Source organism: Gavia stellata, chromosome 17 (genome assembly GCF_030936135.1).
Source record: "Gavia stellata isolate bGavSte3 chromosome 17, bGavSte3.hap2, whole genome shotgun sequence".
Lineage (NCBI taxonomy): Eukaryota > Metazoa > Chordata > Aves > Gaviiformes > Gaviidae > Gavia > Gavia stellata.
In genome coordinates, this window is record NC_082610.1 from 13,011,816 (window position 1) to 13,031,480 (window position 19,665).

The 19,665-nt window shown below is 36.4% G+C and overlaps 1 protein-coding gene across 2 annotated transcripts in view; it reads right to left on the reverse strand.

Annotated features, from left to right (window-relative positions):
• Positions 1–367: 367 nt before the first annotated feature.
• Positions 368–19,665, reverse strand: part of ZNF143 (zinc finger protein 143) — a 36,143-nt gene continuing 16,845 nt past the window's right edge. For both annotated transcript variants that reach the window (XM_009809820.2, XM_009809818.2), the window contains exons 8-16: positions 16,196–16,315; positions 15,087–15,162; positions 13,042–13,167; positions 9,869–10,048; positions 8,521–8,748; positions 7,123–7,271; positions 5,245–5,406; positions 4,270–4,416; positions 368–1,130 (exon numbers count right to left, since the gene is read on the reverse strand). In XM_009809820.2, the coding sequence (XP_009808122.1) occupies positions 1,047–1,130; positions 4,270–4,416; positions 5,245–5,406; positions 7,123–7,271; positions 8,521–8,748; positions 9,869–10,048; positions 13,042–13,167; positions 15,087–15,162; positions 16,196–16,315 (1,272 nt within the window). In that variant the 3' untranslated portion in view covers positions 368–1,046. The remainder of the gene's footprint in view (positions 1,131–4,269; positions 4,417–5,244; positions 5,407–7,122; positions 7,272–8,520; positions 8,749–9,868; positions 10,049–13,041; positions 13,168–15,086; positions 15,163–16,195; positions 16,316–19,665) is intronic.

Here is a 19,665-nt window from a genome sequence, read left to right on the forward strand (position 1 = left end):
GCTGCAAATGCACCATTTGAAAATATTCCTCCTGAAAACAGGTAGTTTATTTTTTAGTCAAAATCTGTTGACTAATTACTATTTTAATAATTCTTGTAGTGTTCTAGAATGTTTAAAATAACTATTAACACTAATTACTTAAAACACTATTGTGGATTATGATAAAAATTAATATGTCAAAAATTTAAGTTTATGATAAATAAACTTTGGAAAAAATTATACAAGGCCGTAAATAAATAATTTGAACTTCAGTCTCATCAAAAAGTAAAACTGTACGTCACACGACAATATCATCCTATCTAGACAATACAATCTTGCTATATTTTATTGCATAATAATTTGTGAGTAACATCTTAAGTAAAATATGTAAAGAAACAAAAATCATTAGATTTACTTCCTTTAATATTGAACAACCAAAGTTTCTCCTTTGTACATAATCCAATTTAAAGATAATATAATTAGCACTTCCAGCATTAACAGTCCATATTTACAATGAACAAGATGGGTGGATAATCTAAAGAGTATTCGAATACGTGTGAAACAAATCAAAATACGAAGATTTACAGTAGGCTCAAAATCCAAGACTTTTCCATTTATGGAATGCAATTTAAAAGGCTTTGTTGTCTTTATTACTTGTAAGGGTTCCTGAAATGATGATTTTTAATAGTATTTTAAACATTTGAAATCTTCAGTAATGCCTTCATTATTTGTACAGGACATTAAAAATTAATTCCAATACGTCTATTTAATTTTTCACTTGCTTGTAGACCAATGTGAAATCTGATGAAAAGATAACAAGGAAATGTACTATATAATCCTAATTCCATATTCCTGAATATACAAGGGTTGGTAGTAGATGATGTCAGTCCATTCCGAGGGTTATGTACACAAAACTTACAAAATATTCTTCGCTCTTGCATAAAATGTGTACACAGTATCAATGAGCGGGGAACTTCAAAGTTTTTATGGGTTGCTGCTGGCATGGACCTTTGTTGATTGAAAATAAAATACCTTTCACTCTATTGTTCTGGTACCAGTTTTAGAAGTTAATCATCAATCCCTGGCGTTTCACCCTGTTGTATTCTGGAGGCTATTCTAATGGCTTCTTCCAGAGACTGTTGTTCTCCAAGCTGAAACAAATGCATTTAAACGTAAGTAAATCAAAAATGTTACATATGGATATAAATGTGTAAGAAAAAAAAAAAAAGAAACCAAAGATCTAGATTTGGAGCAATACTTTAGCACAAATAAGTGTGATCAGTATTGTCACACCTCTTCTGGGTAATATATACTAGCAGCTATCTAATCAGCATGATAATTAAGATAGCTTCTGATAGGAGATTAAACTGAGTTTCTGTGTATCTACCGAATAAATTTTCTTCAAAGAACTGCTGCATGGTAAACATATTTCATGACACACAAAGTAGAAGGTATTTCAACTTGGCAGATATAACAAAGCTAAGATAAGGCTTTCAGAAGTCATGGTGGCTGTTGAATTACATTTTAACACTGGTAAAGCAAACAAACAACTTCATTCTTCTTAACTCTCTTGCAGAAAGTCAGCTCTTTGGAACACCATATGACATTAACACATATAAAAAGTGTATACTTATTGCAGAATCCTGACTATATAAAAAAGCAGTCATGATGACACTGTTTGATTCTACAGTAGTTTAGAGAGGAAATTAATCTTGTAGTTGCAACTACAGGGCCATCAATGTATCCGGCACTGTCAGAAGCAACATCAACCAACCCTGAATAAAGACAACTGGACACAATTTTGGGAAAGAATCCATGGAGTTTTATAATATGTACACCATGCACATACATCCAGTGATGGGAACACTGAAAACAACCTCAGCCTAACGAAAATGTAAAGCCACCCATTACCTATTGGCTCGGGAGAAAGATGTATGAGAATGTGAAAAGTAAAACCAGATTATTTGACAGATGGATAGACCTAATGGGACAGTTCTAAATATGGCTTGTAACTTGGTTTTACAGTCACTGGATATCACATTCTGGAGCCACTCAAATCAAGAAGAGCTCTGTTACCACCTCCTTAGGACTTCAATCTGGCTATCAGGCTACTGGCTTTATCAGTATTTAGAAACCAAAATGGTTAATTTATTAGTATCAAAGCACAAAAGAGAAACAATCAAGAACTTCAGAATAATCAATAATATTTTAATTTTTAATTCTCTCTCTTCTATTTGTGTTGTATATTTTAAGTTTAATTAACATAAAGATACTTGACCAAAAGCTTCACTGCTGGTAACAAAAGAGGGGCATGTGCAGAGAGTGCCTATGTTTTCTTTTCATTCAAAGGACACACTGCTGAGGGCGTAAGTCACTTTTTTATTTCCCTTCCTCTCATGCAAACAATTGCCTTCTGATATACTTTTTCTTACATGCAGTTTTGATTGCTGCCAACTTAGGTCAAAAGACAGGAGTTCAGAATTAAGAGCTTCTCAACTTTCATTGCTTTTCAATCAGCATCTGACTTGCTATTTTCCATTTAACAAAGGGGGAAAAAAACCAATCTCTCTGCTTGAAGATATTAACACAATTCCTTTCAATCTGAGCTCTCTTAAGAGACTCAAATGCTCAAAGGTTTTGGTCTCATATTAGTTTCAACAAATACGAACAGTTTGAAGGAACCAGACTTAAGTTGCTGTTACTTCCACATGCAAAGTGTATTTTACCCCTGGAAATGAAATTTGTGAGTGCATTTTCTGCATTTCTTTTTCTATTTGAGGCTATTTCCAAGAACCTTCCAAGAACACATATTAACTTACACTGCTTAATACTGATTTGTTTAGAAACTCTTTTGAGCATCTCCTCTCTGCATAGCCACACTGATGTTCTTTTATATTGGTGTTTGTCAGAGCTAAGGCTCATCATGCAAATCATACTCAAGACAGTTGCATATACTCAACTCCCTTTGAAATTCATAGAGTGTATCACATCCATGAAAATTATCCTCCTCCTAATCGTATACTGTTTCAGGATGTATAGTTCCTGTGATTTTCAATGTTCTCCAGAACAAAATGTGTCTGTGGTGATACCCAGACAACAATAGGATCCAACCCACAAAGTGTTGACTCCCAATTCCACAGTAAATTTGAATACAAAAGTACCTTCATTACATTCCCACTGGACTTCTTATTTGTACACATAGTTAAGCACAGAATCAAGAGGGCTGTGAGATGGACCAAAAGTATTAGGCACTTTGCAGGACTGATACTACTATGCAACCCAAAATTTAAACTAATTCAACTCCTTTTGAGTTTAAAATTGGCTTCTGTCACTGGAGTGGCAATTTCCCTAAGATCCTTCAGTCATTTATTTGACTTTTGACTGCAATGTCATTTAAAGAGATGAATTTTTAAAATACTAAATCTTCCAGATTTCAATTTCCAAAAGCTTCTATTAACCTACCATCACATCATATGTGACAAAAATGCAATACACGCATAATTAATTCAGTGTTTGAATAAGGTAGCATACTGGCCATCGTCTGTGCTAGAAGTTCCATTCAACCTTTCAGTCAAGCCAAGCTTCCCTCGGAATAAACTATTCACAAAAATTCTTGTCTAAGTTTTGTTTTTGGTTACTTTCTAGATAAAAGCTTAATTTGTGCTCGGTTTCTACCTTCTTCTACATTAGCCCAATTTAAATTAAACTCTTTCATACCTAGGAATTACTCTTTCATTACAGTGTTTGGACAATGTGAGGAACTATTTACAGAGACTGCTTCTTGTACTGTGCTGGTTTGACACAAACACAAGGTTACTATTTCCAGAAATTTCTGATTATTAATCTTTCTATATAACTGTTCACACTTTTTTGCTATTAGCATTTCAGGGTTCAAATAACATAAATTCAGGAATTTTATCTGTATAAGTTCATAACAATTTACCCTTGAGAGTTTGGCTTTACATGTATCAGCTCTAGATGGAATGCTGAAGGATGAATGAAAGCGCTTTTCCCGCTGAAAACCTGTGAATCCATGAACAATTCAGTTGACCTCAAGTTTGGCCCTCCCCTAACCTCCCCCTTTTTTGTAAGTTCTACAAGTAGATTTGGAAAATCAGGTGCTTATTATTCCTCTTCCTAACCCTATATATTATTTAAAATATCAGATCATATGGTTATGGACTACTTTTTCAAGGGAGCCAAGCTTACTCAAATCATTTTGTTACATGACTAGGAGCTTGTAGCTCTAGAAGTAAGAAACACTCCAAAAAACATTTATCACCATCTTACCTGTACTGCAATTTGTGTTCCATTGGATGTAGCCAACAATGTAACAGGTCTAGTTTCTGTAGTCACTAAATGGTGCCCATGTTGCTGATGTCCCATTTCTGATGAAGCACTATGAAATGCCGCTAAGTCTTGAGCCACAATAGCAACCTTCAAGACCAAAGGAAGAGAATCAACTGGATGACAGATCGGTTACTGTTACTGACCTCATCCAACAGTTATCTTCAAAGTTAAATTCAAAGCTGTGATTATTCATGAGCATAATTTTACTGTGCAAAAGATATTTTTTAAGAAAGGTTGCCATCCCTGTGTTCTCAAAGTTATCCATGAGCTCTCAAAATATAAATATTCTCAGAACTGCACAGAAGTTCAATAAACGTGCCTATAAGCCTGTGATTATTTATACATACAGAGCACGGCAATTAATAAGTATCTTCATGTGGTGCATTTTTAGAACACTGGAATGCATTTTAACTTAAAGATTAAAAATTATATCACTATATTTCTACTAAGTTAGCTATTGTATTTGTATATTAAAAACAAAACCGCAAATACATACTTACACAAATGTTTCCTATCTGCCAAATAAATTACAGTCCCATAATATTAAGTGATAAAGTTACAGTTCATAGTGGATTCTATTCTTAGCTGTGCCACTCATTTACTATGTGACTTTGGGGAAAACACTTAGCATTTCTAGGTCTTATTTTACATGCACCTAAATGAATTACTGGACTGGTACCTCAGAATTTTTTCTTGGCACCCAATTGCTTTTAAAACATTCTGCCTGCCATATGTTGATGTATTGCACTGGAGTAGAACACATCATACTCTTAGGAGGGGAATGCTATGGCCAGGTGTTGAAAACTGCTTTACTTAGATCAATCTATGCGAATGACAGGACTGTGATGGCTTAGGTGCCTATTTTATATCATCTTACAAAGGAACATTACACATGTATGCAGGATAATATCTTACCTGCTGTCCTTCGGTGCCTTCTGCAGTAACCATTGCTACAGAATGTGTTCCTGCAGAAGAGATGACAGCGTCGTGGGCAGGGACTGTGATGGTGGTGCCATCTTGTGTTACCATAGTGATAGTATTGCCAATGGCCTGCATATCTGCCTGGGATATATTGACCTGAAACACAAAATCATTCTTGAAGTAAAAAAAGAAGGTTTGATTGCTGCTCAAGTCATACCAGAGTCTTAGCTTTTGGCAACATAACGTATGTTTTTAAGTAAGGTTTGAAAAAAAACCCCTTGATATGCATTTGAAGTGTAACAGCATTTATCAAACAAATTCCTGCTAGTTGGTTCAGCAGGAACACTCCCGCTAGTTCAGCTTCTTCATTTGAAACGAGTTGCAATCCAGAACAAAAAGGCAACTTGTTCATAATAGCGGGGAAAAAATATTTTAAGCCATGGACACAAGTAACATACTGGCCAAAAAGATCTAGTAGCCGTTATTCCAATTCCTGACCGGCATGCTCGTGCATTCCTTGAGGATCACCATCACTCTTTGGCCAAGTCCCCAACTTGGACAAAGAGCCCTCATCGCGTTCATCTTACTGATTGGGATCTAATGTTCCATGACCTTTCAGACACAGTTATCTGTTTACAGAAATAAACGGCTCTCAGTATAAGGAAAAGGATGCATACTTGCCCCCGGAGTCTACAACTCCATGTTAATCAGATCATGTCCCAAATAACTCCATGACAGATTATCTATGCATGTGTCTCACACAATGGACAATGTGACTCAAGGTAGTACCACCTGACATACTTTTATCTTAATGGAAATACTAAAGAGGCCTATGAGGGCTTAGAATTTAAACCATGAATAAACAATTCATAAAACATTAATGATATAAATTACTGATGTCTCCAGTATAAATGCATTAGGGCATCAGATACGTGATTTGATGTCTGATTTACAAGGTAATAAAATATCCCAGAACTAAAGTCAAGCTGAAGGATAATTTAAATAAATGTGAGAACTCCATGTCAAGGCTTCTGCAGGCCTTTATTTTAGAGGGTAAAAATGCCAGTTACTTAGTATTGCTGCAATGTTCAGGGCTGGCAATAAAACAGCCCCCTTTAATATTTAATTTCCAATTTGAATTTAGAAGATATCTTTCATATGCTACTGGCATTTCAGCTACCTTCCCAGCTGAGATACAAACTTTCCCCCATATGTGTTTGATATATTGCCATAGCTAAACAAAAGAGTTGTGCTGAAATCCCCTCCCAATGAAATTTCATCTCAAATCCTTAAAAACATATCCATGGGAATCCTTAAAAAATATATCCATAGGAATCCTTAAAAAAATAGATCCATAGGAATTTTCAAGTGGAGGTAGTATCAAAGCATTCCTTATCCTCTTGTGTATGTTAGAAATGGTAAGAACTGCACACGACCAAGCAGCTTGTAAAGCAGGCACCTGGACTAGAAAGATTTCACACACCCCCACCCCTCCAAAGTGTGTGAAGACAACAGTGAAGATGACCATCAGATATTAATACAATAATCAAGGAATTCTAAGAAACCTCAGAAACTAGGCTGTATATATAACAATTGTTAATATAGCCCACGTCTACTTTAAAAGTGACAAAGATAACAAGGATAGCCAAAAAAAATCTAGCTTTGTATTAACACAGTTTCAGATGTCAGAATACATGGCCCAACCCTGAACATATCTTGACCCAGCTCCAAAGAAGCTTCTTTCCATAAGAAACCCACATACGTATTTATTAAGAATCCTAACTGATTTTAGAAAGCACATGGAGTATCTGCAAACAGCTGCCTCAATTCTCAATGTATTTTTGTCAGCTCTTTAACACTGTGATTACTTACATGTTGGGTTCCATCCTGGGATATTAGTGCTACTTGTTGACCTAATCCTGACTGAGTAACTGTAGCAACCTGTGCAGAAATTACATCTTCTCCCTCTACACCTGTCACATAGGTTATCTGGGAACCTTTGAGAACATCTTCACCTTGACCTATTTGATACAAAGAAGGCAAGAGGATCATTTACATACTGTAAATGTTGCCAGGAAAGCAAATGACAAGGATTAAGTGCCAGCCTGGTTTGAAGGTTTTAAACACTCCAATGGAAAAATTTTAGTGGAAAGATGAGAAAAATAAAAGAAAGAAAGATACCAAAAACAAGTCAGAAAGTTTGTTGTTTTGAGAACACGGGGTGTAGTCTTTCATCAATGAGTTTTAACACACATAAATGCTACACATAAAGAAAATATACATTTAGTTTAAAAGCAAATATTAAAATGGTGACAAACATTTCTAATTGTTTCATTAAATGTTAACCTCTCCATACAAGAGGCTCCATGCAAACACAACTGGCAGCTTTTAAAAAGTTATTAATTAACAAACATACAGAAGAACACAGTGATGCCTTTGTGTGAAGATTTAAGTGATTTCATTATCTTAAGAAATGTTTAACCTCAGCAAATCAATCTTATCATTCTCTTAAAAGAAGGAATTAGACTATAGCAACTCTGCTTGAGGCATTCAGTGCAGTTTCCTACATACATGTAGTAAAACAACTTTTCTGACCAGTTTGTGCATGTATTTCCTATCTTCAGTCACATCTAAAAATCACAATTTGACAAGTGATATTTGTCCTATCACAGTATCTCCTTCAGTCTGATCTTTTATAGTCACAGGATTCAATACTCATAATACCATGAAAAAAATATTCTAAGGAGTACTGCAGCACATGAGCTTATTCTCATCTTTGCCTCTAGGACAGTTTACAGAAACTGCTATTAACCACAGCAAAACCAGCACAGTATCAGGGTGCTGCAAAGACAGATGTTCCTCTTCTCAAGGTAGTGCATTTACTCCTGCACAAAAGACTGTCACCAACCATGGTGTTATACATACTCTTAGAAAAATCCCTAAGAAAAATCCAGCAGATTGCAAACATAAACATTTAAATTCTCTCAGGTCCCTTCCCACGTTCATGTTTATAGCAGGTTTGCTGGGACTAAAACTTCTCTCTTATCCCCAGGACTACTATAAATGAGTTTATGATCTGGTCAATTACTCTCTCAGTTTCTGTCTACATGTTGCCTACCACATTAAAAAGTCCTACAAAGAAGTTAAATAACTTTATTAAATACTTCAGATTTTTATCTATGCTTTCATTTTCTTGGTTATAAAAAAACCAGCAAAATATTATCCAGCCCATTTTTTTACAACAAGAGATTCAAAGACTGAAACTCTAACCTGGAGGTGGCTCAAAAAAAGCCTCTTGTTCTTCTTCAATGGGCTCTGTGTCATTGTGTGCTGTCCGCTTGTGCATAGCAAGTGTAGAAATCTGCTTGTATGTTTTCCCACAGTGATTACAGTTATATGGTTTGGAATGAGTATGTACAACATGATGTTTGTATAAACTGGAATACTCTGTAAAACGTTTATCACAACCAGGAACTGTACAAACATAGGGCTTCTCCCCTGTATGGAAAAACAAAAGGGATAAAGAGAACTTTATCTGGGATGCACAGAAAAAATTGTCAACAAATGATACTTAGTGACACACCTTCATTACCAACCATACTTCAATTTCAAAGGCAACAGTGAAGCTCAAGCTCACAAAGTTTACCACTGCAGCCCCTCACTGTCTTTTTAAAAAAACTACTGCCAGTAAAAGTTGGGCCCTTTTTTCTCCCTATCATTCTGTCTAAAAAATTCTGATGAAGACAGAATGATACAGGCTGAAAGCTGCGACATCAGTTTGGAATCGTATTGAGAATTTTGTTCTTTTATTACTGGAAGCCCCATACTTTTCCTCAATGATCAGGTATGTTGATACACTAGTACAATTTCACTTACTTTTGAGTCTTTAAGCTCTGAAGAGATCTATAGGAAGCATATGTTTAAACAATTATGGTTTCATATAAAGACACCTTTCATTTAAAAATCAGTGAAACAAATGTCCAAATTACATTATAAACTAAAAATATAATTAGAGATACAAAACATACCGCTACAAAACTTGTCTGTGCTTCTATAAAATATATAAGGCTACGAAGATGATAATGGCTATCACTGGCTTTTACATTTTAGAACCTTCAAATTTGTGCCGATTATTTCTGCTGACTAACCCTGACAATCAAGTTGGAGAAGTATTTTCACCACCAGTCTATAGAAAGATCTTGACCACCGCTCCAGCAGCAAGGAAAATAGAGCTGGGATGAAAGAGTGACTCACAACAGTGAGCCAAAGTCAAGCTCAGACTTGTGCTTTACCATTTAAGAAACAGCTCACAACGGATGTGATCCCCAGAACCATGTTAAGGATTTAGTCCAATGTCCACTGAAGACAAGGTTTTGCATTTGTTTTAAAGAACTTTGTATCCAAACCAAAATTATTCTGCCTTGACAGCAAGGTGGGAAACCTAACTGCTTAACTATCCTCAGCTGAGGGGAGACAAGGCCCAAACAGAAGTACCAAGCCAGGTCATATAAACATGACTATACCCAATTACAACACACCAAAACAGTGTTCACAAGGAGAATGACACAGCATCTCCCAAGTAGATTCCACTTCAAAATGCAAAACATCACTCATTTACCTGTGTGTATTCTCACATGATTCTTATAATTAGTTGCACTGGCAAAAGCTCTCCCACATCCTGGCTCTGTACAGTAATAAGGCCTTTCGCCTGTATGCGTCCTGATGTGAACCTTTCTAATATTGGATGTTGTGAATGACCTGCCACATCCTTCAAATGGACACTTAAAGGGCCTTTCACCTGGAAAAAAAAAAGAAAAGAAAAGGTACACATGCAAAAGTTATAAAAGAACAAAAATCCTAAGTTACACTTAGACTGAATGTAGGAATCTAATGCTACCTAATTCTCTCTTTCAGACCCTCAGTCAAAAATACCATGAACATGCCACAGTGGAGTGTTCTACTGTTTAGCCAAATCTGGCAAAATTCAGGAAAATCATACAATCTGTAAGCTAAATTATGAAGACTCAGTTGCTTGGATTAGCTTCCACATCATCCATATTCTAACATGTATTTAACACCCACCCCCCCGATTAATACACACATTATCCAAAACAAGTGTATCATACCATTTGTACATTTGTCAATTGTAATTCATAAAATGAAAAAAATACCTTCGTGATTTAACGTATAACCAAGATACAAATGGATTAGTAAAATTCATTATAGAAAGCACTCAACCTTACACAAGAAAACCCAACTTTTTAAGGAGAGAGCGCCCTGAAAATCGAGTTTCAAATCCCAAAACGAAAGCAATCACAAATACAGGTTCTTTTTTAAATAAGTCTATTCATGTAATATAAATTTAAGCACAGTAACTTACATCATCGCACCAAAGCATTTCACCACAAACACTAGATAAGGCCAACCCCTGTCTAATACCCCAACATCCCTGACCCTTCGGATCTATCAAAGCACAGAGAGTTCCTGGGGAAGAGTGAAAGGGGCTAACTCTGGAGAAGTGCGAGCCACCTGACATGCTGTCCTGCTGTAATTTCACACTTCCCAGAGCTAAATACATTCCACCTACTGTACTGCTTACCAAAGAGAAGGATCTGAGAGCAAGAGAGGGCAGATTACCACTGCAGATAAAACATGAAGTACTTAGAGACAAAAATAAAAAACAAAGTCCTGATAGAGACATTAATACCACAAAACTCCGAAGTAGTTAGCTCCTTGGCAGAGGAAACTATAATTCACTCCTTAGGGCAGCTGTTTCAGCTTCCTGCCAAGGCAGTGGTGTTACTGAGCACACACACCTCGGTGTTGTGTTACCATGGCTCCCCTAATCCTTGCTTCAGCACAGGACCTCAACTCATGCCTGAAAGCAGCAGGGTTGCAGAGTCAACCCCGCCCAACAACAGACCCTGCATTAGCAACCAAAACAGATAGCTTTTAAAGAATGCCCTCAAGAATGTCATCCGACCAGTTGGTGAAGCCAGCCTTTAAGTTTCTAATGTACTTGTTAGAAAAGCGACCTGTTTCCAGGTGAGCGAAATTTCTAGCACCAGAAATGCAAAGCAAGTCACAAGCCTTCAACTCTACGCTGCAGCAGCTATGAAGAACCATCCACACCAGCTTTTCTGATACCAGAATGGTCCGTCTAGGGAAGTGACGGAGGGACCCGAGGCAAGCATTTGATGGCAACAGGAAGTGAGACTGGACTGCCACTGAAATAGAGGGAAAAATCACTTTGGGCTAAAACGGTCAGAAAATGAAGAAAGGGCTAACACTTCTTTACATCATAAAGGAACAAAAAGGTTTCAGAGCCATGGGAGAGAGCGGGCAGAGCCCAGACTTGCTTGCCTCCATCGGGTGCACTGTTGCAACTTGCATAGGGTATGAGCGTACAATACTCCATCCATCTGCACAAAGGACTTGGTACAATTTTCTTCTTTGGCTTCCTGCAACTACTCATAAATCTAAAAAAGACACCCCTGAACTCTGGTCCCTGGACTGCTAGGAGTCTGTGATTGTATTATTAATATCGTTCAAATGGGTAAGTGGTTACATAGGGCTGGCTCAAGTCTTTTGTCTCAACTGCTGAATTAGATTAAAGCAATTAAATTACCATACAAATTCTATGGCCATAAATAAATAAACAGCCTACAGCTAATCCAGTTGTTGTCCATACTACAGACATCTTTCAGTTCATAGTCGGTACTTGATGTACTACATAACATCAAACAGTTCTCTTCTAGAACTGAAAACAGATGACACTTATGTCTTCATCCTGATGACCAATTTAACATCAAGATAGCACTAATCCCAACAGACTGGCTTTGAATACAGAAGTCCAGGAAAGCAGAATTATCTCAATGTAATCTTGAGTTTTTATCATTTTTATCACCTGCTTTTATTCCCCCCCCACATTGTTCTTTTTAATCTGAGGGAAAAAAACTATTTCTTTTGTTCTTTTTTACTCTGTAAGATTCAAAAAGTTCAGTGGAAGAACTTGTCAGTGTTCTTAGCAGGCAAGTAAATATACTTAATGGAATAGGTTAGTAAATGATAGATTATTCTTCCTACATTTAAGGGGGTTTTTTTCTTTTTTTTTTTTTTTGGAGATCTCAGGAGCAAAGGAGACATTGTGCAAACTTGTTTACCATGTGCACACCCATAGAGGTTTGCAGAGTGTAGTGTATGCTGTCTAGAATTCGTTTGCGTTTTGGCCTTCAAATTACTCTTTTTTTTTTTAGACAAAACATAAGATTTTATTTTTTATGCATTTGGAAGTTGAAATAACAGTTGAGTTTCTATATTTTTGTTCATATTTCTGCTGCAAGAAGAGAAGGGAAATCAGGATAACAACAAGCTCAGAACTATCAGCCTTCATGAAGCTGGCATGCAAGTTATCTTAAAGCACTAAAACTTAAGAACACTGATGCCATTTCTAAAAGGCAAGCCATATTATTGAGGAAAAGTTCCTTGTTCTGTTACAGCTGCAAATGAAACTGTAAAGGCACCAAGTGACTCAGTGACAATGTAAGTGATGCATTGCTAAAAGTTAGTGCAGTTGCAATAGCAGTGTGAATGCTTAAGCACTTTTTCCAAGAAAAGCATGCTGGATTTGCAGTAAATGCTTACCATGCTGAAATGCTGTTGAGCTCACTGGGCTTCAGAAAGAGAATATACACAGGCTGATTTCATAAGTATAAAGTCACAGAATAATCAAAGAGAAAAAAAAAATCCACCTAAGTGAATTAACAAAAAAATAATGGGTGATAATAGTACCTGTGTGGGTTCGGATATGTTTCTGCAGGTCTCCTGAAGTCTTGAATGATTTGGTGCAATTTTCTTCTGTGCACCGATAAGGCTTTTCGCCAGTGTGTGTTCGGACATGACTTTTTAACCCATACCCTGAAGATCAGAAAGGATGTTACAATAGTATAAACACAAAATCAGGATGCTCATAAACCATCATCATCAAAAGATGTGCATGCCATTCCAATCAGGAAGCTCCCTGACAAGTAAAATTTGCTCTTTCACTCTTCACAAGCTCTTCATTCTACCATACAGAGCAGCAGAACTCCAGATACGCTTTAGAAATTCTTTCATCCTTCATTTATGAAGAAAGTACACTTCCATAATGCTTCTCCTTCCCTTCAAAAGGATAAACTGTAATGATTATAATGTGGACAAATATTTATTCTGTCTTCTGAGGAAGCTGTATGCTCTGTATTCCATCTACTTTTTAGCTCTTACCACTACTGTCATCAAAATGACATTTAATTATTTGCTCATACAAAAATCAGTACAATTAATGAAGTCAACATTAAAAGCTTTACTGCTATCCAGGCTCTAAACTCTAATTATTTTAAACCATATTATTAACATCATCACATATATAGGTGCCAAATGATAGCAGTCATGGACACTCATTCCTTTTAAGATTACTTTTAGGAACTCATAATCATCAAAAACTCTACCAGTCTAAAGCAAGCTTTGGATCAGGCCCTCTGTAAATTATTTTGCAAAGAGCATTTTACCAAGATTTTCCTTTCTGCACTTCCCTGAAAAGATCATGACTAAAGAACCCTGAAACAGCCATTTTAGAAGATGAACTTGAATTTTACTTGTGTCCACAAGTGATGTATATACTATTACAAAATAAAGTAACCGTCTGTAAGAAGATAGCACCTGCTTTAGTTTCACAGCGTGTTCTCCCTAAAACAGCTAAAATTCCTATTCTTGATGTTTTTAAAAACACAAAGCATGTCTACCAAGCTGAGCATTAATTCACTCTTACATCTAAAATAAACTCAATTTCATGATCCAACCCAGGAGAGTTCTTAATATTTAAACCGAGAGCATTCAGTACTTAAAATTAACTTTACCAAAGGCAAGGATTGTTGAACTACAGTGGTACAATGGCTCTGACCACAAATACGGTATTAATAAACAAACAGCTTTTTATAGCCATACATCAGTCTGTTGCAAGGGAAGAGAATATTTCATTAGATAGTTTTGAAATCCCTGTATGACACTATACAATTAAACTTAGGTACAACCTACACCTACAAGTGTTGTTTCCTTTTTGACCTTTCTCATCAGCATTTCTTTTGCTTGTTTCTATTCAAAGAAACAGTATTAAATGTATGAGATGACATTATTTTAAAAACTTTAGGTTTTTTTTTTTAAATAGAGCCTAACTTTTCTAAGCATCATAGTAATTTATATTCAAAGTAAAAGAATAAAATTTTAAACAAGTTTTGCTCTTTCACTCTCTTCCATGTTTTATTCTTCATAATTGCATTTTGCATGATCAAATTCAATCTCGAAGAGCATCATTTATGAACAGAGTAATCTGTACAAAATGTAGAGTTCACTTCATGAGAAACATCACTCTTTGATACAAATTCAATAAAGAACACTTAAAACGACATCTTCCACCGAAGTTCCTTTCAAATTTGGAACAGAAGATCAGGTATTTACCTCTAGCCCACAGGTTCAGCTTCTTATTATCACCTCATTTAACTTATACTATTAGTTTAATGTTAAGAAAGGCCTATTTTTTCAACATAAAATCTGACTGTAGCATGACAGGTGAAGAGCAAGGGAAAGTGTCAAGTGTTTCACCTCATTCCTCCTTCAGTAACTAAAAGCTAAATCATCTGTCCTTTCTATATGCTACACTAGCTGAAATGATGAGGGGTTTTTTTTTCCAGTTCTCCTAATCAAGTTCTGTTCTTAGCAGTTTAAAAAAGGCAATATTAAAAACTGACTTTACACAGAGGCAAACACTAACAAGCAGGAGGAGCTAGTCTACAAAAGATTACCTGTTGCAAAGGCTTTGCCACATCCAGGATGTTCACACTGATAGGGTCTGTCTCCTGTGTGTGACCGTTCATGCACCTGTCAACACATCCAATACACTGACTTAATGAAATGTTGTACCTGATTACTTCAACACAGAAACAGTTCATTCTCAAAGACAACATATTTTATTTCTCTTCCTAAGATTCACATTCAAGTGTCTTCTTTTTAAATCAGTGATAAAAAGATAATGAAATATGGTAACAACATCTTCCCTAAAACTAAAGATGTCTCTTTCCAAGGTCTAACCCGATGCTTTCAGTCAGTTTTGCAAAAAAACACTTCTGTAAATACACAGTTGCCATCATGCAGCTACATTAAAGACAGTATGCAAAGATGCCTCAGAGCTCACTCTCTATCTGATTTTTGATTCCACTCAGTGCTTCTAATGATCCTCTTATATTGCATGAAACTTCTACAGCAAGGACACCGTTTTAACACATGATCCATAGAGTCAATTACTCACTGACTACAGAGGGTTTTGTCAGAGACAGAGCCACACTGCAAGAAGTTTACCTCATCGGCAAGTGATTATCTCAGCCTAAGCTGGAATGTGAACAGCTCTACACCCTGTTTCAGTAATTCCTTTACTTAATTTAAAAAAGGAAGAGAATTAAGGAGTTGCCACCTGTAAAGAAAAGATGTTCCAGCTTTTCACTTTGAATGCTGGATTTTTTTTTCTGAAGAGTTAGACTTTATATTATGATGGTAAAAATCTTTCAAAACTTTGAATTTTTGCATGATCATACATACACGTACAGTAGAAAAAGTGAACAATGGATTTCAGAATTTCTGTGACACTGCTGGTAGAAACTATCTCAACAAGAGATTTCTTACATGCTGGCAATATAGGAGCCTAACATGATCCCACACCTGCATCTATCCAGAACACTAAGCAAAATCAGTTGACCACCCCGGACAACCAATTACTGCAAAATCAATCCAATAAACATTTGTCAAAACAGCACCATTGTGACTGGCTCTCTGTTAATTTCTGTTACTTTTAACCACATAATCTGTCACAAAAACATCATGCCTGCAAAGTTGCAATGCTCATTTTACATCTCATCACCTTAAGATGGTGAGCTGTTGTGTACAGTTTTCCACAGCCATCGTAATCACAGCGAAAGGCTTTCTCTCCACTCTGCTGAGATTTTGCAGTCACTCTTGTTCCATGTCCTTGCAAGACAATCTTAAGTTAAAAAAAAAAAAAAAGAAAAAACACAATGGATCAGAAGTCATACACTTTATTTTGCTATCAAGCCAGAGCTGATTAAGACATGTTATTTTTGTCTCTCTTTGCTATGCCATGTACTTCTTAGTCCTCAATAAATAAACTAAAAATAACTAAAAAGCATAAGTTTTGATAAAAGGAAAAAGAGAAAATGTAAAACATATTTACTTGCAGCTAGTGAATTTAAATGCATGCATTAATTAGCCAAATAATAACAAAGACAAAATAATTTGAAATATAAGCCCAGTGGTAAGATGACCAAATTAGTAGACAGAAGAGGCTTAGATTACATATAAGGCGCTGGATCCATTCCTAAGGGAGATTAGCCATAAATCAGACCACCTTCAAAGATAAGTTCATGCAAAGGCCAAACAATCATTAAATGCACTTATAATGAGCACTTTCTGAAAATAAAGGAAAGCGTTTTGTACTTTGTCAGTGATGCATGTATTTTGATCAAACTAATTGGAGCAATTTGAGCTAAGATCTACTCTACTTTCTGGCATGACACAACAAGAAAATACAGAGAATAGCTTTGTGATGCACCTTAACCCCCTTTTTAAGGGCTTCTTCATACACTAATTTGCAAGAAACATTCATACAGACTGAAGAAAGAGGCAGAAGCCCAAATGTAAACATTTTGATACAACTGTATGCAAAGTAATTGAGACTGTTTTAAAAGGTCTATCCTTCTTTTAAACCACCCCCCCTTTTCTTATGGATCTATTCTAAATTGTCAAAAGAACATTTCACAGAATGGTTGAGGCGGGCAGGCACCTCTGAAGATCTTCTAAGTCCAACACCCCCTGCTCAAAGCAGGGTCAGCTGCAGCAGGTTGCTCACAGCAGTATCCAGATGGGTTCTGAGTATCTCTAAGGGTGGAGACTCCTGAAGGCTACCCTCAGCCTTCACATTCCCAACTAAATCTTCTTGGCAAGTATGAGGTTCAGCAGTGTCTCACCTCGCCAGCTGCTCAGTAACCTGCTTTAGGTTGCCAGTTGCCATCCCTGAACTCCAGAAACCTCCTGGATTTCATGTGACCTGTTGTGACGCTCTTCCAGCAAATACCAAGGTGATTAAAATTCCCCGTGAGGATCTGGGCCTGTGAACATTAGGCTTCTTCCAGTTGTCTGAAGAAGGCCTCATCTTCTTCCCGATCAGGCACTCCATAGCAGACAGCCACCATAACGCCACCCACACTGGTCTGCCAGCTAATTCTCACCCATCGGCTCTTGACTGGTTCATCACTCAGCCCAAAGCAGAGCCCTGTGCAGTCCTGCTGTTCTCACATGAGGGGCAGCTCCACCTCCTCTCCTTCCCCACCTGGACTTATTAAAGAGCCTGTATCCATCCATCACAGCACTCCAGTCATCTGAACTATCCCACATCTTCCTCATCCCAATGAGACTTTAGCCCTGCAACTGTGCATAGACCTCTAATTCCTCATTCAGATAGATCAGAAATTTGACTGAGAACAACTTCCCTATGGATTCTTCAGGAAGGATGCCCCCTGTTACCTTCAGACTGTTCTTAAGACTAAACATGCAAAGTTGAATATGAAATTTTTAATCAACTGAAATGTACAACTCCACCACTTCAGAAAAGCTCTGTAACCATGGAGAAAAACATAACCTCATGAATCAAGAAACCCATTACTAACACCACTGTTTAACCTATAATATCATAAGTCACAGAAGTCATTTTAATACATTAAGAATGATGAAGATGATGCTTGGTTGAGCACCTGCACTTAAGCATTGATTTGGTTTTTTCCATCAGTAAATCTGCTAGTATTTCTTTGTTGTTTCAGCATATAAATATAAGTATATAGTTGCTAAGATCCGCTATAAAGCTGAAGTATGCCAAAGTTTAAAAGACAATTACAACAGTTCTATAATCAATGTGCTAGTATCTGTAAGGAAATAACCAGACATAATTTTACTAATATTAAGACTGATACGGGGCGGGGGGGGAGCGGGCAGGGGGGAGACGGGAAGACGGGACACGACACACAAAACAAGTAGAACACTTAGGAAAAAAATCAGTTGAACATCATGAGCATTTGTTTGTTCAAACAACTGCAGAAGTATGTGCTTCTTCACAATACATTAGTTGGTATGACTTGAGGATTATTATGAATTCGGTTAGTATTATTCAACAAGAACAGATACAGTATTAAAATTACTATTCTTAGAAGATAATACACTCTAAAGAAACGAAAAAATTCAGATGTTAGGAGGCACAAAATCAGAAGAATGTAACAAATAAAGCACCTTTATAATAGCGTGAAACTTGTTGAGAGGAATTGTGTACTTCAAAATACTTCTAAATAGAAAAATTAAACACACCCCTAATTTTAAAAGAAATAACAAATGCATCCTGAGTTCAGACAGGTAACACAGGACAACAACAAAGGTAACAAAGACCTTAGATAAGATTTTTATATTGTATACATACAAACTTCAGTCATATGATTCTGCTTTTATTATGAACAGATGGGTATAACAGGTTTGAAAGGAAATAGTGTGTGATATCCATTTGGGCACATGTAGTCTTTTGTTTTCACATATAGAAATCACAAAGAGGTTTTATGCTTTTTTCTTCAGTGAAAAACCTAACCACATGAAATTTTGAATGACTACTTAGCAGCATGACATCTGTTCTGTTCTGGTGTTACCTGTGGACTTAAAAAGTTTATAAATATACACTTATTTAATATTATATCTAAATATGAGACTATTTTATCCCAAGTAATAAATTATTTCAGAGTGAGTTACAAGTAGCTATCTACTTAAATCAAGATATAAACATGATTAAGATTTTCACAGATAATTGATGGCTTTGGGACTCGTCAGTTGGCCAACTGAAGTCACCTTATAGGGGCCAGAATTTGAGACTAAGCCTCAACACCTTTTGAAATATCAGATCTTTTTTGTTTGGAACATGTAATGCTCCATAAGACTGGCATATTTCCATGTGGCATATATGTTGCCATAGATACATAAGATAAAACAACGTCCAGATTCACTTTGTTTTCGGGCTGAGGCTGAAATCAAGATGTAACTGGATACTGGTTACAGGTCATTTTGCTTTATAGGCTCCTACTTCCAGGTAAAACCAACCAAGATCTTACCTTACTCTTCCTTAAATTTTGCGTTTTGTTGGAGTTGTATCCCTATTCCAACCTACAAGTGTGCAAAACCTCTAAATTTCTTGATTTCATTTCACGAAATATATTCCAATACCATAAATAATGCATGTATTAGCTATTCTCTCCTTTCACAGTCATGCCGCACAGGCAACAGTAG